At 45.4% G+C, this 22,591-nt stretch overlaps 1 protein-coding gene across 1 annotated transcript in view; it reads right to left on the reverse strand.

Moving 5' to 3' along the window:
• Nucleotides 1-22,591, reverse strand: part of LOC126542480 (zwei Ig domain protein zig-8-like) — a 268,423-nt gene that overhangs the window by 59,556 nt on the left and 186,276 nt on the right. The window contains exon 2 of the mRNA XM_050189566.3: nt 8,046-8,326. Within this exon, the coding sequence (XP_050045523.1) occupies nt 8,046-8,326 (281 nt within the window). The remainder of the gene's footprint in view (nt 1-8,045; nt 8,327-22,591) is intronic.

Genomic DNA, 22,591 nt, shown 5'->3' on the forward strand with positions numbered 1-22,591 from the left:
AGGTGGGTTTTGTTCAGGGTCTTGTGAAAAATTGGCACTGCTGAATTTATAAACAATGGAAGGGGGCCATTGTGGTTTAAGTACGGAGCACAGACTTATATATATTAAGGCCACTCCAATCCAGAAAGGGGCGCATGAAAAATAAACGCTCCTATCAAGCTCAAGAAAGCGCTCGGTGGATGCCTGCGTGTCTCGAGTCATTATCAAAATTGCCTAGGCGGAATTCCTCGAAACAAGACAAGCCGGCTTAATCGTGCTGCGTCGACGCAGCCGTCGGCGAGGCAAACAACCCTTCATTTGTCATTGCGAAACTCCGATCGTGGCTTTGCCGGCATCGAATTCAAATGTTCTTAAGCGCCATTCACGTGCATTGTGGGGCGTCCTCGGGGAACGGCAACGTCCTCAGCGATTGTCGTCTTAGGCTCTCAACGGCGCAGTGCGTGGCAAAGTTTCCCAACAGTGTGTACATTGTTTTGGGTCCCTCGTCTTAGACAGTCATGACTGAAAATAAAGGGAGGATTTTGAACAGATTGAAAAGGTCCTTTGGTTGCCCCTTTATTGTGAAAGAGTCGAAGAGTTGGTGAGATATACCTCTTCATTGTTTTCAAGCGGTTTAGAAAAAACTTGCGACGGACGGGCTCTGTTGATTACCGAGAAAGCAGTTATCTGGTGCCATTTCTGTCTCCGAACATCACGGAACCTCAGCAGCGTTGTCGGTAAACAAACTGTTTGTTTAAACTTTATTCTCAGGCTCTAAACCTTCACACCTTGCAATCAAGCGTATCGCTCAGCTAACTGAGTCATAAAGATCAGGACAAGGAAGAGGAGAGAAAGTAAATGCAGGGAGGGCAACTAGACGCGCGTCCTATTTACTACCCTTCGCGGAGGAAACGGGCTTAAGGGATGAAAAGAAAGAAAGAAAGAAGAGCGACGAAGTCAGTAGCAGTCCTAAAATAAGGGGCTGCCCATGATCCCTACAATCGGTCACTAAGACCAGTCAAATTCAAAAACAGCATAACGCCCGCGTTGCTATCAGAATATTTGACTTATGGGCTAGCACAGAAGTTTACCGGGTCAATTCGTGCCATCAAGCAGCTGGAATCTAAAAAAGTCGCAGTTTCACCCAAAGGCGAAGCACCGATTGAGATAGCAAATTGAAAGACAGCTATACGAAGTAAGGATAGTAGTTTTATCGGCCGTGTAAACTTGTATACATACTAAATTAACAAGCACGATGTCACGCGCGCTTAGGCAAGCATGAACACATCTGACTCGATGACCAAGGAAACATGCTGTCAAAACGCTGGAGTGAGGAAGCGTGGCAGCAGCAGCGAGCGAGCTATCCTTCGTGCTGCCTCTCGCATCAACGCGAAATAAGCTGCAAAAACACAGCGCACGGCGGACTCCGTCCTCGTCGCAGATGGATTTCAAGATACAGCGGCCCGGGCGGGCACACTACTGGTGTACATTGCTTTAAATCACGCGTGTGACACCGCTGCAGCCAGAGACTGTGCATCGGTCTGTATCCTCTCACCGGGCTTTGAAAAGAAAGACTCGCGTGCCAAACTTCTTCCTTCTCCTGCGTTTCTGCTCTAAACCAGCAAATGACAATGGCTACCTCTCATTCAATGTTAGCCAAAGACAGAAACTTCGTGCTCGATACGGACACGCCACAAGAAATAAACAATTTTCTGGTATTCTGCCTGTAGGCAACACTCGTCAATAAATAGTTTTAATCTGCTTCTCTGACGTGGCAGTTACTCTATATTGGGCCAGAGATGCCTGGATTGGAGGGGACGACTAGGCACGCTGTTTGTTTAATCTATCCTAGTGCATTTTTAAGGTATAATGTAAATAAGTAATGGAGGAGTTCGCATTTTTATGGTGTGCACATTTAATGAGAACCTTTAAAGGATACTGTAGATTGCGTTAGAGGTTATAAGAGCTTACTTTCAGATGTTATAATTATGCAACTCATTATAACCAATCTGTGAACTTCTGACAGTTAGCCTATACCTCAACTACTTTTTCACAGCTAACGGAAGGCTGTTAGGAGTTGTGGTAGAACGCCTACTTCAGAGTCGTCGTTATATTCTAAATGACGTAAATTGGTAAACATCTTTTATTTATTTTTGCTTTCGAGACTTCGAGGGTAGTGTTACCGGAAGCAGCGAGCTCGCCTGCTGCCCGTCGTTCCATTCACTGCTGGCTTCGTCGTTTCAGCTGCGCACTAACCTGCGGCTTTGTCCGCGCAAATACGCAGCGTACTGCGTGCCACGCACTCAGCTTCCCTCAGAGCAGCCAGACGAGTCCGTCGCCGGTTAATTGCTTGCGGCAGCCCAAGAAATTGAAAAAAGCACGAAACAGCAACACAATGAAAAGTTGCCGGCTGCGCGGCGCGCCTTATTTCCCGATCAGCCGCAACTCATCCGTCCCACGCACTGGCTGTTACCGCGCTCGCCGAGCGTTTCGCGCTGGCGCCTCTCAATGGCGACCGCGACCCCGGACTCATTCGATCCCCGGCCGCCCGCCTGCGCTCGAAGAGTGGCATCTCAGGGTCGGCACACCGCCAAGCGCGCGCGTTCGCGCGCCCGCCTCTGCAGGTCGGCAGCGTGTGCGCCGAGGCGCTCGACGACAGCGGCTCGGATCCAATTTGCGGCTAATCCCAGCGCACCGCAGATCACACTCAGGAGCAGGCGCCGCGCGCCAATCTCGGCCGCGCAGGCGCTTCCCGCAGGCCCACCGCCACACCTAATCCCGAAAGCGACTCTCGGGGACACGTAACTTTGTTTGCGTAAGCCGCCGCCGCCACCGCCGACGACGACGACGCTGTGGGAACGCCAGTAATTCCTCCCCGGAGCTGACCGCAACGTTTGCGCGAGACGCAGTTGTTGCCTCTCCCCTCGATCTGTCGTCGCCGCTCGCTGATGCTGGACGCCCCGCACCCCGCGCCTCTCCTCAGCCGTAGCGACCGCCCGATCCGCGCGCGTCCTCTCCACTATTCCCCCGCAGTCTTAATATCGCTCCGTGCCAACGGGCCTTCGGCAAGCACCGCTCCTCATCTTGGCGCCAATAGCAACAAATTGACGAGCAAACCTCTCCTCCACGCTTTCTCCTCTGGAAGTGGATGTGCGTTTTTGTACAGTGTGTAGCGCCTTGGCGCGTAGAGTTGGAGTGAGCCTTCTGCGCGGAGATTTACTACGCCTGTATATGTAACTTGATGGCAGAGTGGTAGGAGGCGTCAGTTCGATTGCGCAAAGCTGGTCAATGGATATGAAAGTGTATAGCTATCTCTCCTGGCAGTGTGCTTCGATTCGTTCCTAACGAGAAGCGCCTAGGAAAAGAACTCCAATCACGCTTGGATCTTTAAGGAACTATGCACACTACCTCCGTAGGGGGGTTAAAAGCGTTCCGTAGGGAGGGTTAAATGGGGTCTAACAGGAGAGGTTGGACACAATACACCTCCGGCTACTTCCTTTCACTTCTATGCAAAAAAAGAAAGAAAGAGAAATAAATGTGTTTCCTGTTTGGTAGGTCTACGCTTTAGTTTCATTAAATGGCGGATGCAAAGGATTGCACCATATGAGTAGAAAGTATTCGGCAGATCCGCCTCACGAACAGATTGATTATATTTAATGAATAAAGGCAGGCTACCGACACCTTGTAATGTCAGAAATTTTCCTGATCGTTCTTGGTAAATAAATACATGCTTCTTCAAATTGGTGACGTCTTCTTCTGATAAGGAACATAGGTAAGTGAAACTAAGGAGCTGCTATGTTATTCCTTGATTTAGCAGAATTCACCCAACAGTTTTAAAGGCTTAGACGGATATGTTGGTAAGCGGAAAAAACAGAAACCATGTTAGCAGAAGTACGAGCTCTAACAATGGTTACCAAGAAACGCGGCGTGTAAGAGGCTATTACGCGAGGCCCCGGCATCCAGAACATATAGACAGAAAGCGAATACAGTAAGAAGGCGGAAGGCTTAAGAACTGGAATTAAGAAATCTTTCATTGCATTGTGACATGACTCTTAAGCATGTATGGCTTCTAGCGGACACTTTAAAGTTCGGAAAATCGACAATAGCAAGTGTTCGAACGCACCTCAAAACAGGAAACATAGATTCATTTCCCGATGTCTCGACTTCTTTCAGTTCCTCCCCAATTACATGTACGGCGCACCAACATATCTAGCACAAATCCTCTTACTGGGAAATTGCATTCACACTCGCGCAGATAAATCAATCCGACTTCTTCTGCAGCGTGGTTGCCGAGGTCGTAGAAATCAATCCGTTCTCGCCTTTATTGTTCCGTCGAGATCACGTTGTTCTTAAATTTCCGTAAGGTCGACGCAAGAAATGTGAGAGTGGAGACACCCTCTAATTCAGTGCTCTGAAACCCGTATTCTCCCTTGTCCGTCTTATCTCTTTGTAAAAAAGGGAAATTTCCAGATTAAACGAGCTTGTAAGTGACTCGCAAACCCTCTCCTCCTTTCTCTCTACCCTCTCTTGTTGTGGAGCGTACGTGCATCGAATGCGGACGTGATCGATGGGGACGTCGCCCTTTGCAGCAGATCGATGCATTCCATACGCGGAGCTGTCAAAAACGCACAAAAGTATACGAGAAGAGGGAAGCGAAACAGAAGACTAAAGATGAGAGACAGCCTCGACAATGGTAGCTTTTTTATTGTATCTTACTGAATATTATGTTGTTTATGGACTTTTACGTAGCTGCACTCCGAGAGAATATGACGAGCGAGGGCAACGGATATCAGGTCACTTTTGTATGCATGCGTAATGAGATCACTCCCTATCTTCAGACGTATCGGGAAGCACCTAATATAAGCGCTGTCACGCTGAGCGAGCATTAGTCTTTCTATCCTTCAATTTGCGAGTAACAGGGTTGGGTCCCTTCGAAGTGACTGTACACGCGATCGATCGTTCGCAGCACGTGGAACCCATTTGTCGTCCTCAGTGGTTCGCAAACGGGTCCACGTTTTTAAGTACTTCAAGCGTCTTTAGGGCATCGAAATTAATTTCTCTCCGTTTGCAGGAAGGTTCAGCTGCGCTTAACTCACGCTCATGTCACTTCGTGAGGATAATTATCCTCTTTTACAGAGGAAGAAAAAAAAAACGTTCTTCTCGCGTTCTCAAAGTGAGAAAGTAGATAAACGTAAATTTATTTTGATGCGAAAGCGTCAAATAGCCCATTGAGCGAGGAAGCCGGCGTCTTGTCATCTGCAGCAGCAAAACGGTCCCATTGTCATTGGTTGCGACGACACGTCCCGAGCAGGCCTCGGCAGAGTTCCCATTGGCTGCAACGCCACATCACGAGCTTCGTGTCGACGGAGTTACCGTTGGGTCCGACGCTCCGCCACGAGCTGCGACTTGACGGAGCACAGCGAGCGAAAGGGGACACCTGCTGCCGCAATAGCGCGCCAGGTCTTGCTTGAGGGAAGATGGCATTGCCGCGACGCCTCATCGTCCTCGCTCTCAACGCGAGCGCTCCTCGGCGGAGCAGAGCCAAGGCCTCCTAGATAGCAGGCCTGTCCACTCTGCTTTATGACGTCATGCTACTTGGACTGAAATTTCCATTGTCAAGCCCTGCGGGACGAAAGCGGTGGCGTCAAAATCACAAGCGGCTTTGTTGGTAGCATCCCTATTAAATTCTATGGCGTTCCTGCTAGCGAACCCATAGGACGCATGACGTCATGGATCGAAATGCACAGGCCTCGTGTTATGTAGGAGGCATTGGCAGAGCGTGCGAAAAGGAATGCTTGCTGCTGAGTTGCTGCGTGCCAGGTGCTGCGTGAGGTTAAAGGGCGTCGTCACGACGCGTTGCCCGACGGGTATTGCCACATCGATGGCTTGCGGCGTTGGCGCCGCAGGTTGCTAGTGCTCGCTGGGTCGGACAGCACGTGCCCTTATAATACATTACTCGCAGTGAAAACTCGATGGACCGCTGAGCGCCGTTCAATTAGACATTAATCGTTTCGCATTCTCAACTCATAAGAAATGTTTAGGTGTCCTCAGACTTTTCTTGTTCTATGTTCTGTTCAGCTGCAAGGCCCCTTTGTAGTTTCAGAGCATGAAGGCTCTTATAACTTACACCCGCACCTTCATGGTCCGTATATTTTTTTTTCAAAGGTGTACCTATGATGAACATAACAAACGACTCTTACCGGTATCAGAGTGGTACTATTGTTAATTATATCCACGAATTTAGAGTGATGATATATTATAATCTTCTGCAATTACTGGTGTTAAACATCTAGTGCCCCTGGCTTTGACGATAATAGTTCCCTGACAACCAATCATTCACAAAAAATATATTTCAGAGCAATGAAGAGGGAACAAATAATAGGATTGAATGGACTTATGCTGACAATTATAAATAAAGGCATTGGATTGACTAATGCAAATTCGCATAAGTCAATTCAATGCCATAATTTATAATTGTCGTTATTGTTGGGCGCTTTTATTGGTATTTTTTTCATATAATAGTAACTTACAACGGCAGTTTTAAACGATTTCTGCATTGCAGCCTTTATCGCTCCGTCTTCACACATTTGATGCAGTTTGCACTCACGCTTCATCCTTAAGCTCTGCCTTTGCATACTCACCCTACTTTATTTATTGATGAATTGCTTTATACACCACTTCTGCATGTGACACTCTGATGTGTCCTCATGCTTGCATGAACATTTTGTTTTTACATCTCAATGCTATGTGAGAAGTTGAGTTACCTATACTTTTACAATCTGCGTAAGCGTTTATTGAAGAGAACACCGTTCATAATTCTAGTAAACTGAACTAACCTAACTAAATGGACTTACTGAATGTTCTCTTTATGCCGAGCTACTCGTTGTTTTTCTATGCAATAGGCAATTTTCGTAGGCCTTAGTCTGATGTGTATCCATTTTTTTGTGTGTGTGCCCTGAAATCACGTCATCAGTTATCGCGAAAAAGTGCCGAGAGTGCATGCTAACTCATAAAATTTCGACACGGTGCTGTGGACGCAACCATATTGACATCTTTTATCTATAATTTCCATATAATTGCACATGCGTTTCGGAATATACAGGCTGGCTTTGCCTCAATTGCTTTTGTAAACCACCTTCAAAGAAAGCTGGTTTAGAGGTAAGTAAATAACATGCTGAAGTGCCTACCGCAAGAGTGGACACGGGACACAAAAAGCCGACAAGGACAAGCGCATGTTACAAACAGGTATGTATATATACTCTCGCGAACTGGATCATAATCAGTTGCAATCGTGCCAGACAACATGGTCATCACAAAGCATTCTTGAGCATTCGGCGAAACCCTTTCTGTGCGCAATGTTGCATGGTTTTGATTGTCTGATGTCGAATGCTCAAGAGGAGTCGTGTATGACATACCTCTTTCCTGCGGGCAGCGTTACGTGGGACAAACGGGAAGGTGCCTAAACCTGAGACTACAGGAACATAATGAGAAAGTTCAATAAGGGAGAGAGGATGTCCTTGCGATCAATTACTCCCAATGCAAATATCATCCACTCTTTGAAGAAACAGAAATAATAGCAAGCGACGGGCAGGAAAACACTAGACTCATCATTGAGGTAGCGGCTGTCGCAGAAGGAAACTGCGTTAGCAAACCATCCCTAGCATTGACTGCTAAAGAATTTGCATTCATGTGGTCTGTATGTGGGAGGCCGCCTCAAGCCTTGGCCCGGCCATGGTGGGCTCTTGTTTATTTGTGGTGACCATGTTGTCTTGCAAGATTGCAACTGATTATGATCCAGTGCTCGGCAGTATATATACGTACCTTTTTGTAATAAACACCAGTTGGAAGTTTGCGCTTGTCCTTGTTACCTTTTTGTGTTCCGTGTCCACTCTTGCGCTAATCACTTCAGCATGGAATACCAACTAGCATGGTCTCACACCCTGCTTCAGTAAATAACACCCTGTCATTCCAATTAAGCAATATTCGAACTGAACAAGACGAGAACTTCATGACGCAGAGAGGAACTCGATTTAAGACGCACAGAGAGAACTGGAGTGAGCACGCACCGTCTTATCGCCAAGGTTGTTGACGATGCAGTGGAGGTAGGCGGTCTGTCCGAGCTGCGACGTGACATTGCGCTCCGTGCTGTTGTCAAAGGATGGGAACAGGCGACTCGTGGGAGGCCACATGTCGTCGCTAAGTCGAGCCTCGCTCTCGTCCGCCACAGCCTTGCGTTGTCGGAGGCTCTCGGCGGTTGCGTCACCGCCTCCGTCTTCGGTGGCGGTCAGTGTCGTCAGCCGGACAGCCGGCGTCAGCATGGCCGAGGACGAGAGATGCCGCGATGAATCTGCGAGACAGATAGAAATTATGAAAGCTGACTGAGATGTCGAAGTCGTGGTCACCTATCTCTTTCTTTCTTTCTTTTTCTTTTTTTTTTTTACATGAATTCATTTAGAATTATGCAATAATGAAATGTGCACCAAACATTTAGAGAACAGGAGCTGTTTTAACCATCCCACTGTAGCCTTCGCGCGATAGGTAGGCAACGTAACGAACAACAACAAAAAATATTGCCGGCTACTACTTCTGTGAGGTTATTTGCCCAGTTTGGAATGGCCTTATTTACAATGTGCATCGACACCCGGTTACCATCTAAGGGCTTTCTTTTTTTTTTTGCTATCGTTATTTCTTTTTCTTCCTTTATTTCTTTCTTTTTTGATAGCTTAACATTCAGGAATAAAAAATGGAGAAAAATCAGTCTCCGTGTAATACACCGAAGGAACTACACGGAGTGGAAGTTATGGGCTCTGGTGCTATAAGTGCACTTTTCGTTCCCCTTTTACAGTCAGCGTTCGAGCCTTTTGTTTTTTAACAACATGACAACGTTTGTTCCAACGAACATTTCTTTTTCTTCCTGTGATGTATAGCAGTACGCTAGAAAGCGCCCTATAAGAGCCAGACCTCTGATTTTGCAGACCCAAACTCCAGCTGGTTTCTCTTTTACTTTTCGACCACTCAAAACACAGCGCTCAAGTTAGAGTAGGCGCAAAAAAAGCACAGCAAAACATGCGCACGATGTTCCCTAGACACACAAGCAGATCCAGAAATAACATATAAAAAATCAGGCAAACTAAAAAACGAAAATAATCAAACTACTAGATAAATTACCCTAAGATAGAAACGATACCTTAGCGAGAACATTACTCACGAGGCTTAGAAGCGCTATATACCACACTGCGCCTTCAGCTCTACGCCATGTGTACAGCTACTAGCCGCGCTTTGTCCCCTGCCTCACACGCACATCGTATTCCAATGATCGTTTCACACTTCGATGCACAACAACACAAGAGTGTCGTCAAACAAGCTGAGCCTTAATATTTTACTCTACGAGGAGCTCGTACTTTCGATTGCGTTTTCGTGGTAGGATGCGATGTAGGTGATGGGTGGACAAGAGGAGACAAAAAGTCGAAGCGCAAATGCCAGAACAGCGTTGATCACGAGACGATGATTAGCATAGCGATCAAGCGGAATGACGTGCTCTTGCATCCTGTGATGCTCGCTGGCCTAGCCTAATGGCAAACACTTTCTGTCCTAGGTGACGTCATAGAATAAAGTATAAAAGACAAGAAACTCGCACTTAAAGAGGTATGGGAAAGCCGTGAGAGAAATTGGCTCGCAGAGCCTTGGTTGTGGCGTGCTTACGCTGCTCATTTGTTGCTACTTTTAACATCGAAAGACCGGTTTGGCAGACTGGTGAACAGCGAGCCTATGATATTATGAATTCGCCACGGGCCTCGTTTATGTTGGAAGATTTGGTGCAAGTGCAATTTATTATTACGCAAAATAAAGGGTTCGTATTGTCTTTCCTATTCATGAATAGGTGCATCTTGTTTTCTTTCTCGCTTTCTGGTTTTATTTACTTTTCTGGGTCATGTGTCTTTATACGATTGAAATTTATGTCAGCGACATAAACATTAAAAGCTCTATAACGTGGATCAAATTAGACGATGAACTAGTAGGAGAGCATAAAAAATGCTTGATGGAAAACGATAATCGTACACTTGTATAAGTACATCCGCAATTTTCTAATTGCATTAGCAAACTGGACACTAATATCTGGTTAACCTCCCTGACTTTTCTCTTCATCTCTCTTTGTCGCTCTCTTCTATTTTCATGCGTTCGTGAATGGCAGCGACGAAGATCTCGGTATATATATAGCATAAGAAGCCAACAAACAAAGACACCAAGGAAAACATAGGGGAAATTACTTGTACTTACTAATTGAAGTAAAGGAATGGTAAATTAATAGAAATGAAAGTAGATGAAAAAGCAGCTGGCCGCATGTGGGATACGAATCCACGTCTTCGCATTACGCGTTCAATGCTATTACCAATCGAGCTACCACGGCGCTGTTTTCCCATCCACTTGCTGGGGTATTTGTGTCTTACTACTAGAACTAACCCTGGGAATGTTAGCCAGTGCCACCACTCACAAACACTGGTGGCGATTGAGCCACGCTCTTCAATCTAACACTCACCTCATCTAACACACACAAAAAAAGATAAACGAAAATGTAACCAGCAATATTATTCAGCTTCAGACAATTGCTAGACAATATAGTATTAACAATAATGGCATGTAAAGCCTAGACTCTATGGGCAAAGAACGAAATATGGTTATTTAAACGAAAACAAAGTTTAAACGTATTGCTGCTTTGACATGAAAAATCTACACACTTCTTGCTTCTTTTTTTTATATGGTGCTTAGGAGATGTCGCTTTTAGTTGGCGCCGGCTACTTTCTTTTACATAGACGTTAAAAAAAATAATTGACTCAAACACACTAAACTAAAAATCAACTGCAAATCATAACACAAAGTCCAGTCACAGAAGAACACTAATTACACACTAAAACAAAGTTAACTCAAAATCATACTTCTCGCTTTGACATAATCTAACACGAGTGTCAATAAATTCATGTGACGTCAAAAAGATAGGTAAACGAGAGAGAAGGAAAATAAATATGCGCTGTAACTAAGAAATCACGATTTGAAATGTGTCCCCTGCTGTGTTTCCACAGTTGGACGGATAGAGAGAACTATTCACTTAAGATCACTATACGCAACGCTTCACACCCGTTTTTAGAGCAGTTAAGCGGCTTCCGTTCATGTACAATTGTGTTTGTGTCCTCCCTACGACCACCGCATTCATGTCATGCTGAGTAAGATCAAACGAGAATTGGCCTACTGAAGTGGCGTCAAATTAATGTTTAATGGCATCACCTGGAACAGAAATATATAATAACATATAATGCCAGGCAGCTTTGCAATACAATCGATATATATATATATATATATATATATATATATATATATATACATATATATATGTGTGTGTGTGTGTGTGTGTGTGTGTGTGTGTGTGTGTGTGTGTGTGTGTATCTATACTCGCTTTCTCATTACATCAGTGTGTTGGCAGGGGTCACCGTGCCATATAGGGAAAAACGTGTGTCGTGTACTTCTTTTTCGCCTTAACAGATTTAGTCTGTCGGTCTTCACATATCGTCCAGTCTTTTCTCAATAGAAGTCGGTGGTAAGTCCGTTGGACAGCATGCCAGTAAGCTATCGCAGGAGACCACAGATCTGATCAAGAAACGCGAATGTATGAAAGCGTCGATCCCTACAGCTAGAGTAGAACTGGCAGAACTTTCCAAGTTAATCAACAAGCGTAAGGCAGCTGACATAAGGAAGTATAATATGGGTAGAATTGAACATGCTCTCAGGAACGGAGAAAGCCTAAAAGCAGTGAAAAAGAAACTAGGAATAGGCAAGAATCAGACGTATGCGTTAAGAGACAAAGCCGGCAATATCATTACTAATATGGATGAGATCGTTCAAGTGGCTGAGGAGTTCTATATAGATTTACACAGTACCAGTGGCACCCACGACGATAATGGAAGAGAGAATAGTCTAGAGGAACTTGAAATCCCACAAGTAACGCCGGAAGAAGTAAAGAAAGCCTTGGGAGCTATGCAAAGGGGAAGGCAGCTGGGGAGGATCAGGTAACAGCAGATTTGTTGAAAGATGGTGGGCAGATTGTTCTAGAAAAACTGGCTACCCTGTATACGCAATGCCTCATGACTTCAAGCGTGCCGAAATCTTGGAAGAACATCAACATAATTCTAATCCATAAGAAAGGGAACGCCAAAGCCTTGAAAAATTATAGACCGATCAGCTTACTGTCTGTTGCCTACAAAGTATTTACTAAGGTAATTGCAAGTAGAATCAAGAACACCTTAGACTTCCGTCAATCAAAGGACCAGGCAGGATTCCGTAAAGGCTACTCAACAATAGACCATATTCACACTATCAATCAGGTGATAGAGAAATATGTGGAATATAACCAACCCTTATATATAGCTTTCATTGATTACGAGAAAGCGTTTGATTCAGTCGAAACCTCAGCAGTCATGGAGGCATTACGGAATCAGGGTGTAGACGAATCGTATGTAAATATACTGAGAGATATCTATAGCGGCTCCACAGCCACTGTAGTCCTCCATAAAGAAAGCAACAAAATCCTAATAAAGAAAAGCGTCAGGCAGGGAGATACGATCTCTCCAACGCTATTCACAGCGTGTTCACAGGAGGTATTCAGAGACCTGGATTGGGAAGAATTGGGTATAAGAGTTAATGGAGAATACCTTAGTAACTTGCGATTCGCTGACGATATTGCCTTGCTTAGTAACTCAGGGGACCAACTGCAATGCATGCTCACTGACCTGGAGAGGCAAAGCAGAAGGGTGGGTCTAAAGATTAATCTGCAGAAAAAATTAAAGTAATGTTTAACAGCCTCGGAAGAGAACAGCAGTTTTCGATAGGTAGCGAGGCACTGGAAGTGGTAAGGGAATACATCTACTTAGGACAGGTAGTGACCGTGGATCCGGATCATGAGACTGAAATAATCAGAAGAATAAGAATGGGCTGGGGTGCGTTTGGCAGGCATTCTCAGATGATGAACAGCAGGTTGCCATTATCCCTCAAGAGAAAAGTGTATAACAGCTGTGTCTTACCAGTACTCACGTACGGGGCAGAAACCTGGAGGCTTACGAAAAGGGTTCTACTTAAATTGTGGATGACACAACAAGCTATGGAAACAAGAATGAAAAGTGTAACGTTAAGGGATAAGAAAAGAGCAGATTGGGTGAGGGAACAAACACGAGTTAATGACATCTCAGTTGAAATCAAGAAAAATAAATGGGTGGAAACTGATGGTCATTAAGGGTTACGGACTGGATTCCAAGGGAAGGGAAGCGTAGCAAGGAGCGGCAGGAAGTTAGGTGGGCGGATGAGATTAAGAAGTTTGCAGGGACAACATGGCCACAATTAGTACCTGACCGGGGTAGTTGGAGAAGTATGGGAAAGGCTTTTGCCCTGCAGTGGGCGTAACCAGGTGATGATGATGATGATGATGATGATGATGATGATGATGATGATTACATTTTCTTTGGTGCTGTTCAATTTTATTGCATCCCTGCTATTTGTGCCTTCCAGGTCTGTTTCTGGCTTAATGCCATCACATTCTGTTGTGAGCATTGAACCTTCAACATTGTACAGCTACACATGGCGCCAACCTTTCAAACTTTTCCCTCCATTTTTCCTTCTGATGCACATAACCTATAGCCTCAATATAGTAAACCAGTTCACTTTGCTGATGAGAATGGCTGCTGGCGAAACGCCTGATCAAGATGTCTTAATTTACCTGACCGAAATGAACGTTTGTAACTTTTGTTTTAGTATTGATGAACTTTATTTCTTGGTCTCCCTTAGGCTTTCTACATATAGAAACTGCTCGGCAGCGGGCAAGCTTGGTAGGCCGCGTGTTGCAAGCCTCTTAACACTTTTTGCGCCTCCATACTTACGGTCATTGAGCGTCGCGCCTTCGGCAGCAGTCACGTCCGGGCACAGGGGGCGGGAAAGCGTGCGCTAGTTGCAAGAACTACTAACCATGCAGATGCGCTCGTGTCTAGGATAACGGTCGCGGCCGCGTCTTTGTACGAGGTGTACACGCGACGGACGTGACTCATAACCTAAAATAACATTCAATACGAAAGGTGAAGATACACTCGTCCGATACGATTCGTTTTCAAAGAAGACCCGAATAACATGTGTGCTTGACTTGGCAGTGACATTACGGTGTTAGCGGTTGTTTTCAACAAAGCTATCCCAGAAATTAAGGGCGGAGGCGGATAAGTAGATCAATAAACGCGACACAGAAAGCAGCGCGCCCGTCTGAAAATTAGTCTAAAATATCCGAATTTATTCTTTCTTTTCGCGCTTTTGCTCATAACCTGCTTAACTTCGCCAAGGCATCTTCTACTACAACGTACTGCGTATTTAACGGCACACTTATTATCACATGGTGCAGAGGTTTCAAACCAAGCATTTTTTTTTCTAGCACACTGTCGAGTGTTATCCTAATATCTTGTGGTGTTCACCGGAATCTATTGCTGTTTGAATACTTTGATGTACATAAATCCTCAAGGGACGGATTTCCTGAGACTACTCCAGCGTCTGACAGCAACATGTAGCATTAAACGCCTTGAAATTAAATTTCTGCCTAGGGATGTTTTATTCTCAGTGTTTTCTGTCCAGTTTTTTTCGCAGTCCTTCTTCTCAACAGTTATTGCTGTGTTGCACTTGTCGTTCTAATGCAATGCTTTTCCGGTGACTTCTGCAGATAGTTGCGAATAAGGATGTAATGTTCAAGCAAAATAAGTAATGTTAGCAAAACACCTATAACTGTTTGTACGGAACAAACACCAATGCTAAGGTGCACTGTTCTTCCTTGATATACGCAGAAGAAAGACCACATGGAGAACATTCTTTGCATATTTTCAGCGTGGCTTGCAAGTTACCGCAGTGTTCATGCTGCACCATCTGAAAGTCCGAAACTCCTTCCCGGGTTATCACTAACCAAAGTGGACGTCTCACGGAACGCGCTTGAGCCATAATACCATTGTGGTTACAACGATACGTAAGACGAATTTGTTTGAACCCAGGCTGACCCAAAGAGACCGAGATACCCCCGAATAACGTACCGTATAGTTGCCTTTTTGGGAGCGCAGAGCGGCGTCTGTGTTAGGTTCACCTTCTACGTTTTGTGCTTGCAGGCGTCGAGGGGAGCATATAAAGGAACGATTTGCAAACACTGATTGATTGATTGAATAATTGATCGCTTGATTGATTGATTGATTGATTGATTGATTGATTGATTGATTGATTGATTGATTGATTGATTGATTGATTGATTGATTGATTGATTGATTGATTGATTGATTGATTGATACTTGTGCAAGGGCATTGCCAGATGTTGATGTGGGCAGCCGCCTAAAGGTTACCCCTCGTATATTCAGACGGAAAAATCCTGCTGATTTGGATTGAGTACTTCTTCGTCGTTTGACAGGCGTTTAGTACAGGCCTTAATTAACATGTCGTATTGTACTTGTCAATGTGGGGAGGAAAGATGCCTCAACATTCCACGCCCTAGTGTCCTTTCTATAAGAATATTTAGAGCTTCCATTTTTTATGGAGGGACGTTTTGATGATATCAGAAAAGAATATTATTACGAATGACATCATTCGCGTCACAATGACATCTTATTTTTTCTTTTTTTTTTGTACAGAAATGGTCTACAAGTGACGGTAATATATCCCACGAACAATCGTGTACCAGCACTTTCAATGGCGAGTCATTGTAAGCATGAAGAATTCAATGTCTGCGAGAATTTAAAGCAGAATTAAATATCGAAAGAGCGAGTTCATGAAAAATTGTCCTTAGCTGTATTATATTTCACACAGAGCATTCATGCACATTGTGCATACCACCTTTCACAAATCTTATGCGTTGTTTGATTTATTCTGCGCTGTGTTTATGAGTGTAGTATATTGTATTTCTGGTGTCTTGTGCATTATTATTGCAGCTGATTCCTTTAAAACGCGGTATGGGACGCACATTCTTAATTCTGGCCTCCTTCAGTAATAAATAGTAATAAATGTTGAAGAGAAAAGAGAAAACACCAGGTGGAGTGGGAACAGAATAACAAAAGTATTAAGGTAATCTTGGGACTTGTTGGGTGTACTTTCTTGTTGAGACAGGCGCTTTTTTGGCTGTGTGAATCTTCAGGGCTTCAAAGCGAAATACCGTACGCTTCCAGATTTATTGTTTTCGTGTCCGCATCGTTATCGTCTAGCCAGTGCACTTTCAAACAACTGTTTCGACTGCGAAACTAGAAGCACTTTCCTTTGCGTACTGCATCGTAATTGTCTTATCTTTGACGACTAGTTTATAAGCAAAAGTATAGATGCTGTGTCCATTTGGTTACGTAATTAATATTGTTTATACGCGCTTATGCAATTTAAAACAAACCTAGACAGCAACCTGCTTAGCGGCGTTTATATAATCTCATTTCTTTTCCTATCATTGATAAGACTTGAAATAATCAGTAGCTAGTGACTCGCCCACGCTCAGAAAACAGCTTTTCTTCGCCGTCTACTAAGAGCCTTTTCTGCTGTTTCGCAACTATTCCATTTCACCGAACAGTTACGGAGAACTGAGTCTGCGGAAAGGAACGAAAACAAAAGAAGGACGCTTTCACAAGCACGCTCTAGCGGATATCCCATTCCTCGCCTAAGTCCAACGCTAAGCACGCTGGAAATGAGGTTCGCGAGGTCGCAGTAAATCTGGGGATGATCTTTCGCGAAATCCTATTTATTGAAGCCATAACGCACCAGAAAAGCCGGGCAGCGAAAGCGCCGACACGCGCGAAGCGAATTTCCCCCGACAGTTGGCGAGACTGGGAAGATGAACCTCGTATGAACTGGGTCGTCAGGAACGCAGGGAAATGGCCTAGCAGGACAGGATCAACACAGGATAGCTCTGTCTCTCATCAGTACTTCGTCATCAAGTCTGATTATCAGTGTTTGCGCATCTTTAGTTAGCGCTATGGATTGAAGATGCAAGTATACAAAATTTTAAATGAAATTTTTGTGACGATTCTTGCTCGGATGGACTGACGGACCAAACGTCCGACCGACCGACCGACTGACCGACTGCGACTGGTTGACTTATTGACTGACTCACCAAGTATATTTGATTTCATTTGACTTTGCTCAACGGTAGTGAGAACCTGGGAAAAATGTAGAATTACCTAAACCATATGACAATGTAGTCAATAGTCTAGAAAGCGCAGATATTGGGCAATTATATATTTGGATTTCAACCTTCTATTCTATAGTTGAAATTGCCCGGCCACGGCGGCCGCATTTCGATGGGGGCGAAATGCGGAAACACCCGTGTGCTTAGATTTAGGTGCACGTTAAAGAGCCCCAGGTGGTCGAAATTTCCGGAGTCCTCCACTAAGCCATGCCTCATAATCAGAAGGTGCTTTTGGCACGTGAAACCCCATTATATATTTTTAAGTTGAAATTGCTGGACAGCTACCTGTATTTTGTATCGGCTTGTTCTAGAGCTCCGAAAAGAAAACTCTAGGAATAGAAATACGTCTACAAAAGCAGGCACTAATCCGATATGTTGGTGTGGCGCCAATTTCTTTGCGTATATCGTGAAGCAGGCAATCATTTAATAATGTAGAGTTCAGTCGCAATGGTTCTGGATCTAAACAATAATTTTGATGCCATCTCACGCAAGTTTCTTCGCTTTGTGATCAAAGTCGTCCTTTTTTTTTTTTTTTTTTTGGTCATACCATGCACCCCGGTTTTGCTCCGAGCCTTGGGAGCAAATAAGAAGTATTGAAAAAACAAATCAGAACACCAAGGTACCGCTGTCGGAGCTGAGCGAATCTGATGATTTTTACGTAACAAAAGATGCAAGATTGGTGTCTCAGGCGGTCGCATTGCTCAATCAATACCGCCAAGCTAGCTCTCTCCGGCACCCAGTGTGGGAATGCAGCTCCGCAGGCACGCCGGGTAGCATCGGCATCGCCATTGTCATCGTCATTGTCATGCCCATGGCCCGCAGTGCTTTGCTGCTGAGAGAATGCAGGAAGAAATCGTCTGAGCTAGGTACCGGCGACAGCAACAACGTTAGGAAGAAAGGAAGTAATGTCGATGCAGTACAGAAGAAGCACACAACCGTGCCGGGGAACACGGTGAAGCCTCGACCGAGTCAGGAGTGAATACACCGAGGCCCGAAGCTGTCCCCGGTAGCAAGCGAAAGAGAAAGAAGAGAACGGCCTAGGGTTAGGGTGAGTCCTTACAGAGGTTATGTGGCTTTTCCCCCCCCCGAGACACCGCTGCCGCAGCGTGGTACGTGTGTCGTCGAACAATAGAAGAAAAGGATAGAGCACAAAACTGAGTCAGAAGTAAAATGGCGGAGAAATAGATGCGGAAAAAGAAGCGAGTTAGGCAAAGCCCTTCGGATCATTGATACGCCTCGGTCGGATTCGGGATATCGAGGCGCCTCTAGACAGCCAGTGTCGTCTGCATCGGACCGCTTTGTTCAGCGCTATGCATCGATCACGAGTCGATGTCTCGCGCTCACTCGCGTGCGCACCGTCCTTGCTTGCTTGTCTGTTTGCGCATTTGTTTGTTCGTCTGTTTGTTTGTTTTATTTTACTATTTCGGGGTTATGGTGTATTGAATATATGGCGTGTGGGTGTCGTTGTTCGATTGTCTTTCTGTGCGCGGTTGTATGCTCCGGCGCGCCTCTGTCATGTCTGACAAAGCCGGGGGCACGAGACGGAAAAGAGGTTTTTTTTTTTTTTATTTGCTTGCACGCTTCCCAGTTTCATGTCTCTACCAAAGGCTCTTTTTTTTTCTTGCTTTCGTATGACGCCAGTGGTGCTATGTTCTACAATCTCACCTTCAGGTTCATCAGTGAGCTAGCAAAGCTTGCAGGTGAACATTTAGGCAGCCAGTCAGATACGCGGAATGTCCTACTGAACCGATTTTGTCCACGTTGAACGAAAAATAGCTTAGACCGCGCGAGAAGACACCGCGTGATGCGAGATGGAACGCACGCTGTCGTGAATTATGTCTCCACATCCTACGTGGATAAAATTTTGGGGCATAGATACGGAAGGCCCATGCACGCAGTAATTGGCCGGTGGCATTATATATTCATTTTCTCGAATATTTCTGGCATTTATAGAACTTTACACACTGGATTGCCCAGCCTGACCGACTCGCAAAAGGTAAAGGCTTTCAGAACACGAATCGGAGAAGAGCAAGAATTGCATTGATTTTATTTTAGACATTGGTAATGTGCACAATTTTGTCGATGCCCCTGTCACGTCGGCCAAGCAATTTCTACTGCACTAATTGTCCCATCATAGTCTCGTCCCAAACATGCTACTATCTCGTCCCGCGGGCACCACCGTTTATATTCGCCGAGCTGCAGGCCATATATAAGCCATTGACCCCCTTGTGATCAATACCACTACAAGAAACATCAAAACTAGTTATACACACAGATTGGACCGGAGCCATGAAACTCCTTCGCAAGGTACTGAACAGATAGCCTTTCGCAGACAAAGGGCATCGCGAAGTGTCGATGTTCCCGTACACAGTGCAAACTGTTTGGCTGCAGCGTTCATCTTCACCAGGACACATCCCGGCAGACACAGCCAGTTACCAACCACCAGTTATATATTCACTGCCACTCTTCACGCAACAACCACAATCACGTGACTATCAAACAAGGGAGTCCACCTCCTGCCCGGTCTTTCTCGCCGCGAGGAGGTTGCGTTAAGAAGGATACGTGCGGGTGCTCCATTGACGTCAACTGCAGCGTGTCTGTAGGCTCCGGATTGTAAGCCAGGCTTCGGCGCAACCTGCCGTTTTTGTCCTCGACGCCCGCACAGATCTGCGCACCTCTTGCGAAATTGTACCAGACTGCACTAAGCAAGCGTCCATACCTGTCACCTGAAAAGCCGCCCACCTGACTATACAACTTGTGGATCTATGGTCTGCACCATACATACTAATGAGATTTTACCGGACATAACCAAACATACAGGCATATATAACTTGCACTTACGAGGCGTTTTATGCCGCAAGGCAAACCTTTCAATAAAAACAAAATTTCATTTTCCACTCATTTCATATTCCCACTCGCGTAAACATTTCGACAGCTAGAATTGGTTCAGAAAAGCGCCGCGTGAAATTACTGCCTGATAATAAAGCACTGCTCGTAATATAATGGGAAGCTATGTCGAGCCGCAATTGAAATCCAGATGAGCCGATGCCTGCGCGAACATTCACATCGCGCAGTGAATCGCGCGAACACTTTGCGGGTGAATGCGAACCCTTTGATGAGGCGCACAAAAGGGGCCGCTTTTCAAGCGCGCGCCTGGCGCCATGCTGACGAGCGAGCTGCGCAGTGGGCATATAGGCGCCGGCTCGGCTCCACTTCCGCGTCTGATTGGTGCGCTGATTGATGTGGAACAAGACCGATGATTAGCACTGTGGTAGCGACACAAACGCGCTTTTTTTTTTCTCTGTTTACTATACAGTTAATGCTTTGAACGGCGTTTCTTTATTTCTGTGCACGACTGAAGAATGGTCGAAAGGCTTCTGGCGAGTCACGCGCACGCACGTGGATAAATATTGATTCATGTCTGCTCCATGAACGGCCTCAAGTCCAGATGGCATTCGTGCTGACATTGCAAACAGGAGTATCCAAATCCCCCCGCAGGGTCGCAGGAACGGTCTTTTTGTATCACGCTGCATTTTTAAAGAGCCTTGTTCACCTGCGGACCCTTTGTTTTGTTTTTAATAATTACGGTATACTTCTCGTTATAACCTTCCACATTTGTCTTGCTGCTTTCTGTTATGTACGTTCGCTTGAATGCACTTCAGTTAAGTTGCATACGTTATGGATAGCCCGCTGCATGTGTCTACGCAGTACATTGTTTATGACTGTGCTGGATTTTTCTACTGCGTTTGCCTATGTTTTTGGGAGGCACCTCTGTTTTCTGCCCTCGCAAGGGAAGCAGAGGCCTTTAGACGTCCCAATTTGCTGGGTAAGTATGTAATAATGACGGCAAAGAAGCGTAACGAATATCCGAAAGACGAAAACAGCGAGCACGCCTCGCTGTTATTTGCGTTCCAGAAGCATTTGTCCTGTGACGTTGATGATGTGACCGTAATTACATGAAATCTGTAAAGAAAACTGATTAGATCGTCTTCCTTTTCGGGTAGCTCGACGTTTAGCAGAAAAAGATGTCGCCCAGTTCGCACCTTCCTCTGAGCCCGGAACACCCACTTACAACCTGAGTGGAATAAATAAGTAAGGCAGATCCGTGTTTCCTGATGTCATGGTTTCAAATGGTATCACAGTCATAGAAAAGAACGGAAAAAAAGAAAGAAAGAGCATACACACAGCTGACGTCGGAAACAGAAGCGCATTGGATGTATTACGAAAAAAAAAATCATGGTGCTGGGTGATATCAATGTCCGCTGTCACAAGTTACCGCATAGCAACCCTGTAACAAGTTTTGACAACCACGATAAGTTCATATGCGAGAGCGACCTTCCGTCAAACCGCCGACAAAGGGTTATGTAATGCTAGAAGTTAGTCGCTCTGAAAATCGTGCGTTAGTAAGGTCACCTACTTAGCATGCGAAGCTCACGTATTTTCGGCAGGCCGTTCGATGTTTTTTCCCGAAGGCGCTGCAGAGCTGGAGGTGCTCGAAGCTCGGAATCGGGAGTGAAATTTGTGGCGATTCGACCATGTGCACAAAGTGCTCGCGGTAGCACACTTCTGACGCATGCCGTCCCGCACACTTAAGGGCACCAACTGCAGCCTCGACCCCTTCTCCCGCGCTATTCGATTTATCCTCGTTTTCCCAGCGCGTCACTTTAGTACTGTTCAAAATTTTAGAACGGTAGATACGTGACCAAAATAAGCTGGAGATTTTCAAGTAATTGTGAGCCCTACAGCGCAGAAACGTACCATGGCCCAAGTGCAGCGGCGTCCCTTCGGCCGTTACCGGCCTCCAGGGTAAAGAGAAAGCGACTGTGTGAGCCACCTGGCCGCCTTTTCATTTAATGGTTTGCAACCTGCTATGATCGATGGCAACCAAGTTTAAAATAGCGTATGATATTGTGGTCTCCCCACTGCGTTAGACGATTTAAGATGTGAGCCATATACCACAGCTGATCCCTCCCAAAAGTGCAACCTCAAACACCAGATTTCGAGGTTCGCCCCCTAGATATCGACAGTGATCAAATCCAACGTTAGTAGGTTCTTGCAATCATGAGGTCCACCATGAATGTAATACAGGCACACGTGCTGCTGAGAAAGACGCGCGCACCAGCGGAATAAACTGCAATTCGTGAGCACTCCCGTTGCAGTTATAGTATAATTACAATTTACTTAAGAGCACTGTTTCCTCGGCCCCCACGGTTTTATATAGAAGACAGACACACATCCACCTCGTATTTAGTCTGTGCACTGCGATTGCTCTGTTGTACCACCATCCACGAAATGTGAGGGATAGACTGTGGCCGCGCTGTTTATTATACACCCAATGGTACGGGTGGGAGTGCAGTGCAGTTCCACCGCACGGTAGCACTACCACCATGGCGGGGT

The sequence above is a fragment of the Dermacentor andersoni genome, chromosome 2, assembly GCF_023375885.2.
Source record: "Dermacentor andersoni chromosome 2, qqDerAnde1_hic_scaffold, whole genome shotgun sequence".
Classification (NCBI taxonomy): domain Eukaryota; kingdom Metazoa; phylum Arthropoda; class Arachnida; order Ixodida; family Ixodidae; genus Dermacentor; species Dermacentor andersoni.